This window comes from Carassius gibelio, chromosome B8 (genome assembly GCF_023724105.1).
Source record: "Carassius gibelio isolate Cgi1373 ecotype wild population from Czech Republic chromosome B8, carGib1.2-hapl.c, whole genome shotgun sequence".
Lineage (NCBI taxonomy): Eukaryota > Metazoa > Chordata > Actinopteri > Cypriniformes > Cyprinidae > Carassius > Carassius gibelio.
The window spans coordinates 14954526-14976978 of NC_068403.1; the positions used below are offsets into that span (position 1 = coordinate 14954526).

At 37.6% G+C, this 22453-nt stretch overlaps 1 protein-coding gene across 1 annotated transcript; it reads left to right on the forward strand.

The window, feature by feature from the left end:
• The first annotated feature begins 226 nt into the window (after nucleotides 1-226).
• Nucleotides 227-22323, forward strand: LOC127963327 (CTTNBP2 N-terminal-like protein). The gene is made up of 5 exons (XM_052563173.1): nucleotides 227-369; nucleotides 6304-6411; nucleotides 15643-15873; nucleotides 17578-17685; nucleotides 18308-22323. Exons 1-5 carry the CDS (start codon nucleotides 364-366, stop codon nucleotides 19604-19606), a joined length of 1752 nt encoding a protein of 583 aa, XP_052419133.1. The 5' UTR covers nucleotides 227-363; the 3' UTR covers nucleotides 19607-22323.
• The last annotated feature ends 130 nt before the right edge of the window (nucleotides 22324-22453 follow it).

The window sequence follows — 22453 nt, forward strand, 5'->3', positions numbered from 1 at the left end:
CCTCAAAAACGAGTAATGTGTCCATAGTTATCGATACAAAATAAAATGTACCTTTAAAGAGACCCTGGCATTTGAACAGTAATGTACTCAAATCACTACAATAAACTGCATGTAAAACAAACAACCGTAGACAAAGACACTGAACCGACGCTTACTTAGCCCCTCCCCTTACATTATAACATCCAATCCGAACGGATCATTCTGGCTAGAGCTCTCCGCCTATTGGCTGAACGATCTGTCAGTGGCAGTGGTCCATATTTTCGGCCGGGACAGTAGCACGACCAGCAGCAGCGAAAGTGAGAAATAACTCCGTGAACTGGGATAATTCTGACCGCGAGGACTGATGAGCGAGTAAAAACACATATGAAGGTACTCCAATGAATATTTCATGGAATTTTCTTTTTTGAAAATGATAGAGGGCGTGAATGTGAACGGGAGAGTGTGCTGGAGTGGAAGAGTGAATCTCATGAGATCCCAGGATAGATTTCCAGTACATTATCTCGCTATATTATGACATGTGCACATCGGTTTTAAATATGATAAACACTGATTTCTTAGCCACACAGTATTCTTTCATACTCGTGCACTTAATGCAGCATCACTAGACTTGTTTTTATGGATTTAGATACAACTAAATAATTAGTTGTATGAGCTTTATTTTATGTTCACTAAATGCTATGTAACACAGTGTTACAAACAGTCTTTTGTCCCTGTATCTGTTTGTACGGGCTGATGTCAGACATCTGATAGTTGGTTCTTCACATATTTGAGAAGTGCACTGATTTGCCTGTTTAGCAGCAAATGTTCAGAGTGATTTTTTTTTTAAACACTGAAAGGAAAGCTTTGTGTCCAACAGGAAACCTGATATCCACAGAAGTGCTTTTTTTGCTAAGCAGGACTTGGATTTATGGCTCTTATTGCTAATCACACAGCTTATAAAAGATTAACCATGCACTGATTCTTAAAACATGGGACAGATCTTCACCTGCCATTATTAGTTCCTGAAACAGCAACACTTTCACTTGGATAATCAGAATAGGTAGAATTTAACATGTATTAAATTAACATGAACTTAAATGTGTATATTTTAAAGAACTATTACTAATGAAAATGTACTTACTGTGTACTTTAGGCTAGTTTATTAAATATATCTTATAAGGCTTATATCTGTGTGTGTAGTTTTAGTCAACACCAGATATTTATGAAAAAAATAAATGTATAAACTTGCACAATGCACATACAGTACATAATATCTGCACAAAGTACCAGTCCTCACCCTCTTCCCATTTTCACCTATTATGATTTTAACTAGCTCATATAGGTAAAAAATATTTGACACATTGTTTTTTGTGATAGCGTTTATCCTTGATCTTTAACTTTATCCTATTTTTGTTTTGTAGCATTCTTTGTGCCAGTGTTTAAGAATCTGCGGACACTTTTTTTTCTTCTCGTAATGGATTTGCTTTCAGATACGTTTGCCTGAGATTTGGACACATTTGTTAAAATGTTAATCTGAATGTAATCACTCAGTTGATGTGTTTATTTGAATCAAACAAGCAGTGATTTTTAAAGAGCAGACATGTGAGTGTTTGTCAGTGGTTGAAGAGCAAAAATGTTGTCTAGCCTGTATGCGGTGAAATGCTCTGTTTTGACTGGCATGTCAGAATCAGTCAATTGAGAGCTGGGTTGAAGACATTCTCTCGGGTCAGGACGTAATTGCACCAAAGAAGAGCTTGCTTTATTTTGCAGATTTTCCTTCAGGTCTAATGTATCCAGTTAATGGCCAGTTTTCCTTCAGTTTGAGAGTGTGGCCCATATAACGTCAAAGACTGAAGATTTTGCTCTTCAGTAGCTGTAAATAAATCAGTGCTTAGAGCAACAAACATTTTTTAGCAATAATGTCAATGACAGCAGTAGTCTGAAGTCATGGTTTGTCACTTTAGTAACCACTGGGTGGTTTGTTTGATGCCCGCTCTATACAAATTTACTTCAGAACCGCAAATCTGCAGCAATGAGGAAGCTATGCTCATTAAAAAACACAGCGCTTCAGTCCATCTTGAGTTTAGAGTTTAGGATACAGTATGTTGACCTCGTTTGAGCTGGGTTAACGGGTTTGGTTTACTATAATGTGCCAAATCACTGCATTTTGCTTTTATGCAAGTGTTATACAATAGCTGAAATCATTCTGCATTGTGACATTTTTGTTGTTGTTGTTTTCTATGATCTGAATCCTGCTTCAGAATCTCGAATTTTTTTGAAGCTGTGTTAATAAGATGTGTCAGTGACAGGGAGAAGCAGATGCTGGATCAGCTGTTAATATAGTCAAGATGAATTAGTATGCATTACAGTCTCGTCTGGAGTCTCTTTCTGTTAATATTTGATTAATGTGTGTGTGTGGGGGGTGGGAATTCCTGGAATTCCTTTCGGTCTGTGTAATCCATATAGTGTTTCTCTTTTTCCCGCTCTCACACTCTCTGTGGCTGTGTGAAGATTGTGTTTGTTGCCAGATAATGGTTTTATTGGGCTTGTACAGGTTTAATGTGGGGTTACGGCATCAGAGCGGTGCCGTGAACCGCACACCAATCTGACACATGTCCCGCTCTCTCATTACTGCTAATGATTCATAAAGCAAGCTGACATTATTCTGTGGTCTGATGTTTCTTTTAAGGATTGCCCTCAGCAGCTGTGGGTTAAGTCTGAGGTTTAGTGAGTTTTCAGTGAGATGAGAGAAGAGAAAAGAAAAGGTCTGTTCTTAGCATAAGATGCTATAAAGGCAGTTATTATTTACTCATTGTCATGTCATTCCAAAACTGTATGATTTTTTTTTATCTTCTGTGGAACACAAAAGGAGGAAGTTTAAAGATGGGATATAGTCTTCTTTTCTCCGTGCATTTATACATTTTCAAGCACTGATGAAGTAAAATCACATGAAAATGGTCCATACTTTAAAGTCATATCTTTCCAGTGAATCCGTAGTTTACATAACTGGTCTAGATGATTAGTTTATGAATCATTCCCATCTTGTTCTTGAGAATAAAGTATAAAGTAATAAATATCACTCTTCACCTCACATATAGCTTTAATATGACATATCCTGGCTAGTTGAGATTAAACATCCATCGGCCAGCTCAGTTCAGATAGTGGCTCTGCAATCAAGCTGACAATTTTTGCCAGAAATTAAGCATCCCCAACTAAGCAAACCAAAGGCAACAGTGGCAAGGAACCAAAACTCCGTCAGTGACAGAAATGGAGAAAGAAACCTTGGGAGAAACCAGGTTAAGTCGGGGGGGCCAGTTCTCCTCTGGCCAGACGAAACCATCACGCTGTGAACCAAAAAATGTTAGTCTGTTGCTACAGGTTTTGTTAAGCATGCAAGAGGACTCTGGTTCCAATGACCTGATGTTTAATTGTGTTTAATAAACCAAACAGAAGTCCAACTGAAGGGACAGCTAGTGATTTGGCATTTTGAATAAAACATGAAATGATCACAGACAGTATTTCCTAATCCAAATGGTGATAGAACCTGAGCAGATTCTGATGTTGGAAGGTTGTCAGCTGCAGTGTTTCATTTCCACTTGTCATACCTGTGTTTGTCCAACTCTCACACAAACAATATAAGTGCGTGTGGCTTTTATAGGTCCTCTTGAGAGGAAATGAAGGCAGAAAGGATGCACTCGTGATCTGCACGGATAGTGTTTTTACCGGATGCTGCAGGATGAAGATTCTTACGGGAATAATAATGCTGTCTGTTTCCTATATAGATTTAGTGGACGTAAATAATGGGTTTACCGACCCTATACACACAAAATGAAAAGAAAATATGTTTTAGGCCGTTTGTGTCTCTGTCTGAGTAAGTGTTTGTTTGCATGCGATGTGGTCACTTGTGGTCACACCATTAATACCAGAGCAATTTATAAAAGCGTCAGTCAATGATGTCATAAAACCGAACATGCAACTCTTAACTAAGCAAATAACAGTTTCTGGATCCATGGTTTAATGAAAAATATTAGGTGTATAGCCTATCAAATCAGACACATACACACAAACTCCAGTGGTAATACTGCGTGAGTTATAAAAGTGAATTCCAGTTTTAACACACACAGACACGCATACTCTGGCTCTATTAACAGCCCCCATCTACTGTGGGATAGTAATGTCTGGATGACATCATTGACCTGAGATTATATTAAGTCTGGTCAAGCTGTGCAACTTTCTATTCAATAGAAGGAAAAAAATAGAATACTTGTCATCCTAGTAACACACTGACATGTAACCAAATTGAATAATATGTGGAAGTGATCTGATTAAATTGTCTTAGGGGAAAAACACCTAAGAAAGACACATTTAATTAGGTTTTGATTCTGGGATTGATTGAAAAAGTTATTGTGAAAGGTTTTAAAGCTATGTGATAAAAATAAGATGCATGATTTGTGCACATTAGTAAGCAGTCCCTCCTAACATATCATATTCTACATTATTTTATATAAACTGCTATTTAAAAGTTTGGGGTCAGTAAGGTTTTATTTTAAGAAAAAAATCTGCAATTGATCAAGTGACAATAAAGGCAATTTTAATGTTATAAAGATAAAGATATATATATATATATATATATATATATATATATATATATATATATATAATTATTATTATTATTATTATTATTTTTTTTTTTTTAATAAATGCTGTTCTTTTGTAATTTCTATTCATCAAAGAATTCTGAAAAAAAGATCATGGTTTCCACAAAAATATTAAGCAGCATAACTTTTTTCAACGTCAATAATAATAAGAATTTTTTTCTTGAGCATCAAATCAGCATAATTTCTTTTGCCATAACAGGAATAAATTGCATTCTAAAATATTAATAATTTAAGCGGTTACTTTAAATTGTATTAACATTTCTCAATATCACTGTTTTTGCTGTATTTTTTATCAAATAAATTCAGCCTTGGATAAACGTAAACATTAAAAAAAATCTTAAAGACCCCAAACTTTTGAATGGTACCTTGTAAGGAATAACTGGTAATGATTCTGAATATAAATGGTAATAAAGCCACAACATGAAGTGTCACACTATGTATGCTGCTGGAAGGAACACAGAACCAAGGATAATGGAAATAGTCTTTATTAATCCAACACAGGGGTAAATCCAAACATGGAGAACAGGAGGAAGCCACACGTACTTAACTGGTAGACCCAACAACACTGAACTGAAAGGACACGGCTTATAAAGGCAGGTTGATTGGGACAACACAGGTGCAAGGAATGAAACAATTAACATGGGACATGGAACACATGGAGGGAAAACTCACCCTAATGAGACCAGGGGCGTGACATGTAGTGGATGTTACACCTGAGAGGTGCATTCATTTTCTGTTCTTCATCAATTATTCCACAGTTACTGCATTAACATATGTTTATCACAACACATTTAAGTATATTGTCAGGAAACAATGTGGAAAAATATTCAGCTGCAATGTGGTCATTAAACCTGAAACTAACTGTGCAGTTATGAAAATTATTCTACACCCTTAGAACGTTAGTCATTCAATCGAGCATTGTTGATGATGATGATGTTCAGCTGTGGGTTAAGGGAGTAGGCTAATTATACAGAATGATCATAATTTGCACAAATATTTTAGAAATCAGTGGTCACACAGATTGGGTTTGGGTGTTTGGCAGGTTTTCCTCTGTCCTTCTGCTCACACACACTCCAATATAAATGGAAATAAGAACCCAGACACAGCAAGCCAAACCTTAATGGTTAAGAAATCCATCCATTACACTGCAGCCGAATCCAGATCTGTCTGTGTCACTTGCAGTAAACAGAGAAATTATTCACAAGAGCATTCAAACTGGTCACTGAATGTGTGTGTGTGTGTGTGTGAGTGACTAGACTGAGGGAATCCGTTACAGTACAGCAGTTGATCTCGTTCACTGGAGACCTCTGTGCTGATATGCTAATAGCTTCCTGCGTTTATGTGGTCTGATGGAGAGCCAGACCACAATGTAGAGACGCCGAACACTGCTGTGCATGTGTTTTAATGTTCATGAATGCCAGACTCACACAGATGTCATTTCAGATCAAGAGTGATTCACTGGTGAAATGTGTGGAACTTTATTGCGTTTCTAGGCCAGAGAATTTGATCTGTGTCTGTGTGTGTGTGGTATGATCCTGTTACATTGGTCTCAGTACAGTTATACAGAACATGACCTGCTAAAACATTGACTTATATCGGCAGACCTGTAAATCAGTGGTTTTGCTTCAGGGCCCAGACACTGAATTCATCTGTTTGTTTGTTACAGGGCAGCAGGATGAATGTGGAGACTCTCAGTAAAGCTGAACTTCTCATGCTGCTCAGCATTCTGGAAGGAGAACTGGAAGCACAAGATGTAGTCATACACACACTCAGGGTAAAAGCACACACATGCATGCATGTACAGCTGAACTGTGTCAAGAATTAAGTAAAGTTTGGCAAGAAAAAAAATCTGAAAACTTCATGCATGCAATTCTTGCAATATTACACAACTTCAAACCCCATTAGATTTTAGTATACTCATAAGAAACCAACAGAGAACAAGTAAAAAAGACTTGCAATACATGCAACTAGTATGTTGATAGCACATTTTTGCATTGTATTAGGTATTGCTAACGCTTTTGAGCACATTGTTACCATGTTTTAACTTGTTTCTAGCTTGGCTTAGTATGTTTTAGCATGTTGCCAAAGCTTGTGGCCAAACAAAGCCGCGTTTCCACCGCAGGAACTTTACCCAGGAACTAGGGACTTGGTCCGGTACTTGGTGTGTTTCCACCGCAGGAACCAGGAACTAAATAAAAGTTCCGGGTAAAAAAATGCCCCCCAGAAAGTCCCTGCTGGCGAGGTGGTACTTTTTTAAAGTTCAGGAACTTTCGGGGGCGGGACTTTGGCGCTAAACATCCTGATTGGTTGAGTTGACGCAGCATTGGTTGAGTTCAACCACCATTTATTCGGATCAACATTTTCAAAATATTACTGTTATTGTGTCATGAAATGTAATTTTAAAAGTATTTCAGGCGAGAATGTAGTTGTTTAAAACTCAAATCTGTTGTTTATTTATAAAGACAGCGCCTATTTAAAAATGTGTTTCGCCGATCTCGTAGACGGTGAGCTCCACACGATCAGGGAGAGCTCAGTGATCATCTATCCGCCCAGAGGCAGCCTCACCTTGGATAGACCTTCTGATATGTGCCGCTGGCTCTGATGTGTCTTTAGTGGTTAAACATAACATATAATTCAGCTGCGGGGTAAATCTAACAGGTTTTCTTTGGTCTGTGTTCAATTTATCTATATGTTAAAATGAAAATAAAAAAGGCAAGTCTATATAATATTTCGTTTCATTGTAATGGATGTATATAACGTTACACATATCCCTGAACTAAGTACATTTCTGCAGCTGTTATTATGTTTAAATGAAAACGAAAGGAGGCAGTGGTATTTTATATCCTATTTCGTTTTATTGTAAATATACTGAGTGGAAAATAACAGTAGCCAAAGCCATCTGAGTTCACGCAGCATTGGTTGAGTTCAACCACCATTTATTTGGATCATTTTCAAATATTACTGTTATTGTGTCATGAAATGTAATTTTAAAAGTATTTCAGGCGAGAATGTAGTTGTTTAAAACGCAAATCTATGGTTTATTTATAAAGACCGTGCCTATTTAAAAAATGTGTTTCGCCGATCTCTGCGACGGTGAGCTCCACTCAATCAGCGGGAGCTCAGTCCTCATGTATCCGCCGAGATGCAGCCTCAAATCGGCTAGACCTTCTGATATTTGCCGCTGGCTCTGATGTGTCTTTAGTGGTTAAACATAACATATAATTCAGCTGCGGGGTAAATCTAACAGGTTTTCTTTGGTCTGTATTCAATTTATCTATATGTTAAAATGAAAATAAAAAAGGCAAATTTATATAATATTTCGTTTCATTGTAATGGCTGCATATACACATATCCCTGAACTAAGTACATTTCTGCAGCTGTTATTATGCTTAAATGAAAACCAAAGGAGGCAGTGGTATTTTATATCCCATTTCGTTTTATTGTAAATAGGAAAATTGCAGTAGCCAAGACGAGCTGACTGAAGTTATCAAGTACGCTGCTGTTTATAGATTTACCGGACTTGCGTCGTCGCGGACATCACACTCCCGAGTCGAATGCACAAAGTCTGAACTAACTACCGAGGATGCACGTCCAAAATCAGCGTACTTTAAAAAAACAAACAAATCAGCAGTACTTTGTATTGAGAAACGCGCGCAGACCTACGTCACCAGTCTATTTGCCTAATCTACCCGGTACTTTACACCGCGGTGGAAACACAGAAAGCAACAGGTCTGGGGGGAAAAAAGTTCCTGGGAAAAAAAGTTCCTGGTAAAAATGTTCCGGGTAATTTCGGTGGAAACGCGGCACAAGTTTCCTTTGCAATTACCCTGCCTACAAACCAAAAACTCTAAACTCGCCCTAAACTCATTAATGTTGCTGCATGGGGCTAGTTGAGAGCGAGTTGTCATAGAATAACATAGAACAACAAGCTGGGAGAAAACATTGCATTGAAAAGATGACATATTTCAACTTTAATAAAGGTGAATTTTGAGCAGTTGTGAGATTTCAGATGTTATATTTTTACACATACTCCTCAGCTCTGTATGTGTATAGATTTGTGTTATGTAACAGGCATTATATGATCAGTGTTTGGTGTGGACTAGTGGTCAGGAACCACAGGAAGTGTGTCGGGGGTACTCAGGAAAGCGGCAGACAGGAGAACAATGGCAGGCAGTGCTATTCCTGTAAAACACGCACACACACACACATTTTTGTGGGGGCATTCCATAGATATAATTTTTTTGATTTATATTATCTATTCTATATTTTCTATCCCCTTACCCTAAACATTTTCAGCTGTTGAATGTCTTTAAAGTTATTAAAAATATTATCAATATATTTTATTTATAACATATTAACTTAAAAACATTTATGTAATGTTATCTAGAAAAAAAGTTACTTCTTAACTCTTAAACAGGTGTTAGCACAGAACCCAGCCCTACAGCTTTCTTTATCATTACTCACTTAATTCTCCTTCTTCCACTTCATTTTATGCTTTGATAAGCACACAAATTAAATCAGCTGCGCTCAATTGAGTCTTTACTCCTCAAAACTGGAACAAATGAACTTAATTTTTGCGTGTACTCATACTGACACACAACAGAAGCCCACAGTGTTCCCTCTGGATATATATAGTGTGTGTGTGTGTGTGTGTGTGTGTTTTATTAGGCCTGTAATTATTCTGTCTTATGCTGTAGTTAAAGAGTTAACATGCCGTTAATAACAGAGTGCAGCAGCTTCACATGAGCTCTGGGGTGTGTGTAGGAAATGATGGAAACATGAGACGAGGGGTTCAGCCACTAAAGCTGCGCTAGTGTCTCACTGTGACCTGCTGATCAGCTGCTGACTCTTTGCACTTGAGTATGAGATTAGTTTGTGGGACATTGAAAACAACACGGAGAAGCTACATTGATCTGAGAGTGAAAGTTACATTTGGTTATAGTGTGTTCACAGTACATAGTTTCTTTTACAGACACATCTGTACTTTTTACAGTGATTTGTTCAGTCAACATATAATATACATGAATAGGCTTTTTTCACACTGGGCACAAATCTGATTTGGTTTCCAAAGTCAATCTTAAGGTCATTTTGCCAATGATCTGCTTACAGTTTTGTCTGAAACAGTTTAGTCAGACAATTGCAAAGTTAGCGATTTACGCAAATTTATTCCTGTAATGGCAAAGCTGGGTTTCAGTGTCCTTCAGAAATCCTTTTAATATGCCACAGTATATATTTCTAATATGATACAAAAGTGTGCTGCTTTTTCTTTTTTTTGGGGGGGGAATTTTAATTTTATATATAAAAGTTTTTGTTTGCAAGATTTTTGATAACAATCCGAAGAACAGCATTTATTACAATAGACATCTTTTGTAACAATGTTAAAGGATTGGCTGCCACTTTTGGTTAATTGTAAGCATTCTTGATGAAAAAAAATATAGTTTTTTCTTTCTCTCAGTATTTTTTTTTTTTTTTTTTTAGCAATAGTGTAAATTCACTACTACTTTGAAGGATATTGTCAGCAGTGTCTGGTGCATCTGCCTTATTTACCTGTCCAAAACCACTGACAAATTGACACATTTACTATTCAGTACATAGTGAAAATGTATTATCAGATTGCAAATAACACATTGACATGTTTTTTTATTTTTTTTATTTTTATTTTTTTGGTGGTTGTTTGCGGTCTACAGATTTCAGGCAGATTTATGAAATCAGATTATTGTCTCCTGTCTGCACAACGCCTTAGTGTGTAAGCGTGCTTCTTTTACTGCTCAGCCCTTGGCAAGATATTAAGTGTGTGTGTGTGTGTGTGTGTGTGTGTCTTTGTCAGTGTCTTTAAAAGCTTCATTTGACTTTCTTCCTGGGCAGTAAAGGCTTTAGTCACAGAGGGAACCTTGAGAGGCCCTTTGGGCTTGAGTCTTTGATCATGAATGTTGCGTTGTGTGTGTGTGTGTGTGTATGTATATGTATGTATGCGCACACTTCAGTTACTTCAGAATCTCCTGTATATCCCAGGCGTAGAGAAGCAGTGCATGCTGGGAGAACGGTGTCAGTCACGTTAGATGTTTTGAAAGCCTCCAGATCAACTGCAGCGCTTTTTGCTCCACCTTCTGAGTTATTTTCCCATGGCTCTTTCTGATGTAATGGAGGAGCCAGTATCCCGAGGGCTGGTGGTTAAAACGGGAAACCAGCCGTTAGTATGACTCACTCGCTCGCCGTTTCATCATCTAAGCCTTATATAGGACGATCAGGTCTGTTCACAGGTCTCTGAAAGGGGAATTTCATGAATAGGGAATTCCCAGTTAAAATCACAGTCCAAACAGACTAAACAAGCCAGTTTGTTTGTTTTGTCCTAGTAGAGAGGATGTCTAGCCCATGTTTTACCTTCTAAATGTGACTCATTTCCACACACACACTCACTCACAGAGAAAGCTTCTGAACTGCCTGGAGTGTGTGTTTGTGGGTTGATTAGAGGGATGTAGGATTCCTTCTGTGTGAACTTCCTTCCAGGAAGTCTTCTTATTCCACTGTCTCTCCGATGGTAAGCACCTCAGATCAGCAAGACCTTGATTAAAAACAGCAACAGCACAAAGAGCGTCCTGCTCTGTCCTGAATATATATGACTAATCTCACAGCAACATACACAAAGTAAAATTAATTATCCTTGGATGAGCAGTGGGACTTAAAGGGATTATATAAATAGTTATTATTTAGAGCTAAGATAGTAAGTTAAATCTGAATGTCTTATGTTTAGAAACCTGCTATTCTCATTAGTTTTTTTCTAACAATAAACTCTTTTGAAAACTTAAGTTGTATGTCCGCTTTTGAGGAAGTAGTGGCTACTGAGTTGCAATTCTGTTGCAGTCCACCTACAAATGTACAACAAAAAATGACTGTGCTGACTCAAGTAATATATATTACAGGATGTCCTGAACTGTAATTAACTGCAGAGCTATTAGGCTGTTACTGTAAGAATGGCAGCCGTTCCAGTAATTTACTGTGAAATCTTTAATAGTGCAGAGAAATTAGTATGTTCAAACTAAACATCTTTACACGGACAGGGCTAAATATAGTAGCTGGATTTCTGGTGGGAAAGGCATTTTCTAGTTTGTGTAAGTGCTGTCTGTCCCTGTTATTGTTTGTGTGGGTGTGTGTCTGGCCTGGATGTGAAGAGAGACAGTCAACAAAGCTTTGTTTACAACCGGAAAATATTATTATATTACTAAGAAGTCAAATATTTAATTCAGATGTGTCAAATAAAATTCATTCAAAAATTTCCATTCAAAAGTTTGGTGTCAGTAAGAAGTTTCTTATGCTCACCAATAGGGCTGGGATAAACGATTATTTTTTAAATGCTTAATCTAGCGATTATTTTTTCGATGCATTGATTAATCTAGCGATTAAATTTTTCAGACCGATTCGATTTCGATTATCTCCCCATTAATTTACTAACAATTTATACATGTTGATTTACATATCTGAATGAAAAAAACATGAATTCCTTAACATTGCAATATATGTTTATTGCTCTTAAAATTACAAAATAAAAGACTAAGAATGCATTACTTTGCACTTGTATAGAGATAGCATTCAATAAAACCTTGAATCCTTGAAAACACATAGCTTACTGAAACAAGCTTACTGAACACATAGGGCCTAGCTTACTGAAAAAAAGTTCTTCTTTCAGATGTATAAAAAATAACAACAACTTGATGTCTAGCATTCAATAAAAAAAGGTCACCCAAAATACTTTTTAGAGCAATTGAAAGAATAAGGTAACCAATTTAAACTTGAGGGCTTTAAGCTAATACAGAGAGTGCTTTTCCAAAAAAAAACTAAATAAACAGTGGGAGCCAGCAGCCTGTTAAGGAGAAAAAAAAATGTCAGAATGCTCCACGTGAAACTTTGGCGTTCCGCCCTTTTTCTATTGTTTCTAATGATTTTGGTTAATATGCACGAGGAAGAGCGAGCAAGACAGCGCTCGTGTAGTTTGAAGACTGTGAGTGCACGAGCGCACATGAAACTTTGGTGTTTCGCACTTTTTATATCGTGTTTAATGATTTTGATTAATATGCACAAGGGAGAGAGAGAGCAAGAAGCGCTCGTGTTGTTTGAAAACTGTGAGTGCGCGTGCAGCCGGGGCTCTCTGTCGTACGCGCCCTATCAGGCGCAGCAGTCATTCTAATCTACATCACTCACCGATCAAATAAGGCTTTGACAGCCGCCAAAAAAAGATCAATGTAGAAAAACCCGTGGATTGGTTATATAACGTTGGACAGAATGTTGATCCGGCCATCTCTTATATTCATGAAAACAGGTCGACGAATCGATGCGCATATTTTGAGTCAATGTATTGTCCCAGCCCTACTCACCAAGGCTGCATTTATTTGATCAAAATACAGTAAAAACAGATATTATAAAGTATTGCTACTACAATTTTAAATAGTAATTTTCAATTATTTAAAATGTAGTTTATTCCTGTGATGAAAACTGAATCACAGGATCCCAGTGTCACAGGATCCTTCAGAAATTGTTCTGATATATTTACATTTGATGTATTCATTTATTAATTTAGCAAACATATTTATTTAATATACAGATTTGGTGATCAAGAAACACTCTTATTATTACCAGTGGTAAAAGTTGATTTCTTTCATTAAAAATAAAATCTTTTTTTTATTTTTGGACTTCAGTATATATCAAAATATTGGTTGTTTGGACAGTGTTTTGCATTTGCAAAAGTGTTCCAGGTGGTTCTTTGCTCTTTTGCCAAAGTGAATCATTCTTCATATCATATAATTTATGTCTCTTGCACAAATTGTGTAGGGTAAGTTACAGCCCAAAATTTTATTATTAGTATATTAGATCAAATATATAACCCATAGTATGAGGCTATGAGCAGTACTAATAGTGATGTTTGTCTTGTCGCTGTCTCATCTGTTTCCCTCGGTTGTGTCGCTCTCTGATCTCTGGATAAGGTCACTCAGAGGCCAGCAGGGCCACAGATGAAAGCCTCTATGGCTGGAAATGGACTGTAATTTTCTTTAATGATGTTGAGTAGTATGCAACACTGCTTAAAGCTGAAGTTAAACAAATAAACTATCCAGCCTGGTGGTCTGAGACACACTTAACACACTCACACTGCTTCATTGTAGATGTACATTATGAATTTCTGCTTTATACAGAGAGACTTATCAACAGAAAATGTATATTAGTGTTAACAGCCTGGATTTAAATGGTTGTTGTGCTTACATCTGCCGCATTGTGCAGATCAATATGCCGATGTTCACGCCCAGTACACACCACACCCTCTGTGATTCTGTGTTATTAAAAGATTTTGAGTCTCAGACTGAATGATCACAGATAGTAATCATGGAAACGGCGGAAGCTGAGGTCTCTTGAAGTCTGGTTGGTTAAATATTACTTGTGATCAAGGAGATAAAAGTCTATGTTTTTGTTTGCATTGGTGTGTTTAAGGAGGACACAAGGCGTGCTCATGAAAATTCCAAATGTGTATGCGTCATCTATACGTTAGAGTTCATGATTATTCGCCTGTAATTCACAGTATCATATTGTATATTGGACACTTTTATTTATCCAAATTCACCAATATGGCATATTAGTTTGTAAATGTGCATTTAATTGTCATTGCATCTATTTTTATATTTAGATGACCTTTGCCTTCATCATATGAGCCGGTAAAGTAAAAGCTGGAATTGAATTAATATTCACCCTGTCTATTTTCTATACTTCTTGTTATCTGGGGTCAATTAATCTGTGCATATCTTTGTGTGTGTGTTAATTGTTAATTGTTAATCAAAATGACAACTGGATCTTCCAGGGAAATGACAGACTTATCTCTGATTATGTATGCTGGAATTCACTAATCATTTAATCAGCTTAAAGTGATATTTCACCTAAAAATGAAAATTCTATCATTAATTCAATCACGTTGTTCCAAACCTGTAAGACATTAGTTCATCTTCAGAACACAAATTAAGATATTTTTGATGAAATCTGAGAGCTCTCTCTCTCTCTCTCTCTCTCTCTCTCTCTCTCTCTCTCTCTATATATATATATATATATATATATATATATTTTTTTTTTTTTTTTTTTTTTTTTTTTTTTCTGTCATGACTGCTCTCGAAAGGGATTGGCATGGTAATGTACATGACATTATTAATGTATTTGGTCTTGATAGAATAGATCTGCAATGGTGCTGCTGGTTCTGCAGCACATCTAGAGTTTCATGCCAGAACACACACTCTCTCTCTCTCTCTCTCTCTCTCTCTCTCTCTCTCTCTCTCTCTCTCTATATATATATATATATATATCCACAATAATTTTACACACAATACTATGAAATTTAAATGTTGACTATTAGTGGTACTAGTATTTTTACTTTTTACCTTTTTTTTTTTTTTTTTTTTTGGAATTAGCTATGATTTGAAACAGAAGAATGCAGCGGATGGAAGAACAGCATGATAAGGGCAGAGGAATACAGCAGGTTCCAGCATGTGTGTCAACCAGAAAATAAACCACATGTCTCCAGTCCTGAATTTAGTGTGCTTGTGTCTCCCATCTGCTGATCTGTTTCGTAAAACCACCCCATCCCTCCTAAATTAGTCACACTGCCCCCCGTTTCAGCCCTCACACAAGTACACAGATGCACAATGACTAGTGAACAACACCCCCTACAGCTGGGCCTTTTGTGATGTGAGCCCCCCTCTTCATTTCTTCAGCCCAGGGGAGGTTTAACACCTGCCTGCAGTGGAGGGGTCAGGGTGGGGGTCAGGGCTGTGATTATGTCTTGTGAAAATAGATCTGATAGTGACCATCTGTAATTGCATCACAATGTGTTTAGAAATCCCGTTTTCTGTTTATGTCTCTCATAAAAACACATGGCCATATGCAAACATAATGTTAGGTATTAATCAGTCATTCTGTGAACTTGCTGTGTAATCACAACAGAAACCAGTCTCTTATTCTTATCCTTGACATTTTTTAGGCACAACAGAGAGATGCATTTGTACAAGAACGATATGGACATTACAGCCTTCGTGACCCCTTCATAGCTCTGCTGAGAGACAGCGAGCTGACTCAGGCTCAGGATGATGGAGAGCAGAGTCCCGTGTGTCTGAACCCGCTGGGAGTGTTGAAGCTAGTGATGGCCCACTGCACCAACATGAAGGAGAAAATGATGAAACAGCTCGCTGCTGCAGAGAGGAGACACAGACGGGTGAGAGACAAAGACTGAGATCAGAGCTACCTACCTAGGCTGTATATTTAGACTCCTATGTGAAGGCTGTACTTTTAAAAATAAAGGTTCTTTATGGGCACCCTGTGGTTCCATGAACAACCTTTAAAAGCCATGAAATCTTTCCATTCCACAAAAGGTTCTTTATAGTGAAAACAGGATGTGTAGATTTTGAAAATATTCTTAACACAAAGAAAATGGTTATTTTAAGAATTGTTCACTAAAATGGTTCTTTAAGGACCCAACAATGGTTCTTCTATGGCTTTGCTATCAAAGCTCCATGTAAGTACGGTACTTTTATTTGTGACCCTGGACCACAAAACCAGTAATAAGGGTACATTTTTTTTAAATTTACATTTATACATAATCTGAAAAATAAATAAGCTTTCCATTTATGTATGGTTTGTTAGGATAGGACAATATTTGGCCAATATACAAGTATTTGAAAATATGGAATCTGAGGGTGCAATAAAATTCAAGTATTGAAAAAAATCGCCTTTAAATTTGTCCAAATAAACTTTTAAGAAAAGCATATTACTAAACAAATATTACGTTTTGATATATTTATAGTACGCAATTTACAAAATATCTTCATGGAACATAATTTTGACTTAATACTTAATAAAGAAACATTGATAATTTTGACCTATGTGATGCATTGTTGGCTATGGTTTTGTGGTCCATTCAATGTGAGTTATGTAATCAGATTACTTTTTTCAGGTAACTAGTAATGTAACGCATTACTTTTTAGTTTACAAGAAAATAAGCAACGTCAGTTTTTTTTTTTTTTTTTTTTTTTTTTCATTTATTGATTGAAATCTCTCCTGTCCCCTTGTTGAGTGAAATCAGGAGTAAGAAGTTACTTTAGTTCTAGAATAAATGTGAACATACATTAATTCATCTCACTCAAAAAAACTAACCGTAAAAAAACTCCTCAAAATTAATAAAAATAGTTAAAAGCAACTCAGAATATGGCTCAAAGCTGCAATAATTAAATGTGTTAAATAATACAAATATCCTTTGTGTTTAATCCCATTTTATAAAATCTATTTGCTGCTGACCTTCGATGATCCAAATAAACCATACTAAAAAGCAAAATTACACCAGATAAACTAACATTTCTTTTTCTTTTTTTTATTGCTGAAGAGCGTTGAACTTTCTTTCTTCTGTGTTCTACTGTACAGACGTGAATTTATATTCAAAGCAAAAGAGCAAGCCCAGCCCAGATTTAGAAAGTAATGCAAAAGTAACGTAACGTATTACTTTAAATAAAAAGTAACTAATACTGCATTCAATAATGAATGTACTGAAATGTATGCTTATGGAACTGGTTCATTCAGTTCTTTGAAAAAAGGTTTTATTTAATTTCATTTATTTCAACATTGTATGAAAGATTAATCCAAAATTAAACAACTATTCTCTCTGTTATGTACATTGGGCGAGTCATATTTTGAAAGGGTTCAGATCTCTGAATAGCAATGTTTGATCTTCTGACCATACAATCTTTATTTTTTTGCTTCTATATTAATTATGCTCATAAACATAAGAAACTTAATGTGACTGATTTAATTTGACTCAAACGTTATTAACTCAAACAATATAATATATGGCCACAGTTTATTAGGTGGTGTAGTCATAATTAGTCATCTTTCTTGAGCTGATGTTTGAATGTGTGTATGCCTGTAGGTAATAGCAGATTTAGAAGAAGAGAAACGACGGCGTGCTCAAGACAATGCTGCGGGTGATGACATCACTGCCATGCTGGAGAAGGAACGAGACAGACTTCAGCAACAGGTAACCAGGCAACGCCACCAAAATATATACACATGCTCAAGCTGTGGCATTATAAATACAACATAAACTGCAAAATAAAAGCAAACACAGCACCCTGTGCCAGCAGAATTTGTGTGGCTTTGTTGTGTAACTGTTGCCGCAGATGTCTTTTCTAGAGAGGAAAGTCTCCATTGTTTTATGGACTGTGGTGCATAAGAGTCTGTCCACCTTTGTGTGTGTGTGTTCGCGCATTCCATGGTGTTTTTGTGTTTTTTTTTATGGGTTTAGGATAAGGTGATGTTAAGGTCAAAGTACAGACTGCAGTATTATGTAAAAGGCCCTTCCTGCCCTGCCCTGCCCTAAGTTTCTCTTACACACACACAAACACACACTCACACTCACACTCTTATTGTTTTGGTTGCTTGACCAAAGCTCTCACACATTCTGTATGCTTGTAAGGTCCTAAAGTCTTAAATATATTGATAAGTATTGTTTGAGGCAGAAACAAGCAAGTAAACAAGATATTTTCAAGAACAGTTGTATGATGCATCTTTGATATTGTCTACGTAGTGTTACTAACCCTCTGAGTTTAATAATATCTTTGAAGTTTTAAAGTGACATCTCTTGCTTTTCTTCTTCACAGCTGGAGTTTGAGAGGGCTCAAGTCGAGCGTTTAGAACACGAGCGGTCAGTCCTGTCGAATCAAGCTGAGGAGGATTTAGCGCAGCAGCAACAGTTATCCTCGACACTGGCGAAAGAATGTCAGAAGGCTACAGCACGGGCAGAGGAGGAGAGCCAGCGTGTTGCAGAGCTCAGCCGCCAGCTGGAACAGGAGAGCAGTACCATCAAAACCCTAAAGGGAGAGCTGGAGAGCGAACACGCTCATGCTCAGCAGATAGAGGCGAGAGCTGAGAGAAAGCTAGCTGAATTGGATACAGAGCGCGAGCAGATGAGAGGGAAACTACTGAAGGAAGAAAAACGATATCTGGAGCTTTTGGAGAAGTTCAATAGCCTAAAAAAAGAGTTGGATGAAATGAAAGAAAGAGAAAAGGCGGCACTGGAAAAAGACAATGAAGAAAAGGTAAAAACTGTGCAGAAAGCAACCACAGGGATCACACCTCTTCTTAGTCAAACAGAAGTCGATGGCAAAGTCATTGCATCTAAATCATCTCCGCAACCCAAGCTAAATGGCCACCACACTCCCAGAGAACCAGAGTCTCCAGCAGACGAGAGGTGCAAGGAAATGGGATCAGCAGACAATTGGGTAGTGCTCCCTGGAGGAAGTGGAGCCTTGCAGTGTCTCTCCCCCAGCAGTCCTGCCTCGTCCTCCCTTAGCTCATCTCCTTGCTCATCCCCAGTACTAACCAAGCGTCTGGCCTCTATAGGCTGCTCTAGTCCGACCTATCCATCCTCCTACCAGGCCAGCATCAACCAGCGATTCCAAGCAGCACGCCACAAGTTTCAGCAGCAAGCTGAGGCAGAGCAGCATCATGGAGCATCTATTGTCCACTCACCTCGAGACTTGTCTCCTACTGCAGCTGCTCCTACTACTCCAGACAATTGTACTGCAAAGCAGATTGCCCGCAACACTGTCACTCAGGTGCTGTCACGGTTCACGAGCCAACAAGCAACAAGTAAACTCCCTCCGTCCAACAGCTCCCCCTTTGGCACTGATTACCGCAGCCTTGCCGCAGCCTCTTCGCCGACGGGGAAGAGCCCAGGGGTTCTTTCACCAGGGATCCGCTCACCAATTATTCCTAGGGCGGAAAAGATTAATCCAGCCCCTGTTCCTCCTAAAAAGCAGGGGGTCAACCAGTCTCCTGGCTCTCCTGTTCCTTCTGGCAGGGCTAGCCACTTCCCCGAGCTCTCTGGGAGCTGTGGTCTCACCAGTGGCCAGGAAGATGCAAAAGAGCTTGACTTGGTCATGTCATCGTCTAGTTAACCAGCCTGGAGTTCACACCTGTTCTTAGCCTTCTCAACTCCATTCCATCCAATGGCATCTATAGCACTCTTGAGAACCTCAAGGTTCTTTTATTTGAACCCTTATTGTCATCTAATACTTGTCAATTCTTGTCCTTAAAGGGATAGTTCACCCAAAAATGAAAGTTCTGTTATTAATTTCTTACCCTCATGTCATTCCAAACCTGAAAGACATTCATTCATCTTTGGAACACAAATTAAGATATTTCTGATGGAATCTAAAAGCGTTCTGACCCTCCATAAAGAGCAATGAAATTACCATGATCAATGCACAGAAACGTAGCAAGGACAATTTTTTGTGTGCAAAGAAAACAATAATAACAGTTTATTCAGCAATTATTCTCCCCAAGTTACCATCTTCCGCCATTTTGGAGTGTATCCCAGAACGTAATCAACGTAATGAGAGTTGTTTAGATTCAGCAAGCACGTGCTTTCTCTGAACATAACGGCAGAAGACGGTAACTCAGGGAACAGTCCATTTAAGTACCTCGTTTTGGATGTCTCCTTATCTGAAACAGTTCAGGTCTTGGATCATTTACAAATGAGCAAATGTGGTAAAGAAAGACATCCAGAATTGGAATGATACAATACTGTGGGACTGAAAACCACTGGTCTGAAAGGGCAGCCAATCCTTCTTCTGGAGAACTACCTTTCTGCAGAATTTTGCTCTAACTTTAATCAAACAACCCTGAACCAGCTAGCCAACTTGTTCAGGATTACTTGAAGATAAAAGGGAGGTTGTGTAACTGAGGTTATGGATCCGGAAAATTGCCGTAACATTGTCGGGTTGCCTTCTGTGTGAATGCAAACATGTCCTGGGATAGATTCCGGGATTGACCCGTGTGTCGTAGAGATGACGCACATTGTCGCTCAACTTTTTTACCAGGTGTTTTGAAGGCAGATCAGTGTTTGCAAAAAAAAAAAAAAATGTGTGCAAACTGTAATGAAGCAGAGATCAGTTAGTTCCTCACTTTCCGTGCTGAAACTGAGATCGTTCGCTAGCTTAAGAGAAAGTTAACGTGACTAGCATTTTCAACTCGTACATTACATGTAACATCGTGATGTCATGTGTCTTTACGGGACCTTTACGGGTTGTGTGTGAATGTGCAGAATCTAGCGACCCGGTAACAATTGCCGGGACACATTACCCCGTGACACATTTCCGGAATCGCAGTGTGAAAGGGGCTATAGTCTAAATTCTGTTGAAAGGTGGTCGTCCAGGAGCACGAGTAAGAGTAAGGCTGGCCACACACTACATTTTCTTAACTCAAAGATGGTTTTAATCGTTTGAGCCTTTTAATCATTCCATCTCGATCCATCTTCTATCAACAGATCTCCCAAATCATATGGGTTAGAAAACCGGCCTTAAAATCTTCTAGTGTGCAGGCAGCTTAACTGCACACAGAGGTGATGCCTCACTGAAAACCTTCGCTATCCCAGAAGAAACCTTAGCCTGAGCCCAACCCATCCTAACTGTGTGAAAAGTTTGAAAGGAACACACAGTCAACCTCTTAAATACTACTCCTGTAAGATCAAATCTATTGAAATATTATTTTAACCTCTTTTAATGTTTTATTGTGTTTTTAATTTTTACAAAATTATTTTTTATTTATCCTAAAACGTAACTATTAGTCAATTCCTGATGACCTGCACAGAAAAAAAATTAAATAATTTAGTATATAAAGTAAAGACTATTCTAAGCAAATAGTGATTAACCAAGTCTTCAGCCAATCGGTCAGTTTTAGCCTGGTAATACTGTCTTAATCTGTGTCTGGCGAATGACTGACATTTATATTATGTTTATGGTAAATGTAAAGTATTGCTTTTCTCACAAGCAGTAATATAATATGATGTGCAGTTGATGTTGATTTCCAAAATCTATTTAGAAATTAACTACTGGAGATATGAACTGATATGAAACAGTTATGGAAAAACCTCTGTCCTACTGTATTGCGCCATGACTACGTTGTCCTCTAGTGTCAATCTGAAGCACTGCTCAGGAAGCTGCCACCTGGTGGTTGGGAAACATTAAACAACAGCCAAACCAGAGTACCTTCTCTTTAAATGAAGATTAAAAATGTAATTCTTCTCATAGGACATGATAGTTAACAATATTAACAATTGAGTCAAAATGTTATGTTCTGCGAATGTAAGTCTGGGTCTAATAACCATGCCTGGATGTATTATTCCATCACTGATTTTTGTGTTTATACTGTAGTCTTATCTTGAAATGTTAAATTTTTATTAAATATTAGGGGTAGAACCTATAGCACCAGTTTACATGACTCCCAACCATGGTAAAAGCACAAGCGAGTAACGTCATCATTTAATGATTACTTTACCCCGGGACTTATTTTTCTTACCAGTGTCCTTCTTGAAGCCTTTTGACGTTTTAACTTTTTAGTATAAAAATAGACATGATTTTATATTTGTGTAAAACTCTTGCTGGCATTAATACGCTTATGAGAGAACGAAGTATGTTGGGTTTTTGAGTAAATGTGGTGCATGTATCTGTCCTGTGCTTCATAGGTTTCAGCTGCTCTACTGTCATTTAATGTTTCTGTTTTTAAATACCTCACCGTTTCTCCTACTGTACTGAATCTTAAGTAGCAGTTTAGTTTTTAACTACTGGAATCTTTGTTTTTTTGTGCATCAATAAACCTGAACTGACACTTGGAATTTGTATATTTCTATTTCAAACTTTTTGCTAGTTGTATGAAAATAGTTTGAATTAGTTGCATTTTCCTAATTATTTTTACATTAGCGGTGTTGAATAAATTTATGACCAACTGTATTTTATCCGCTTAGC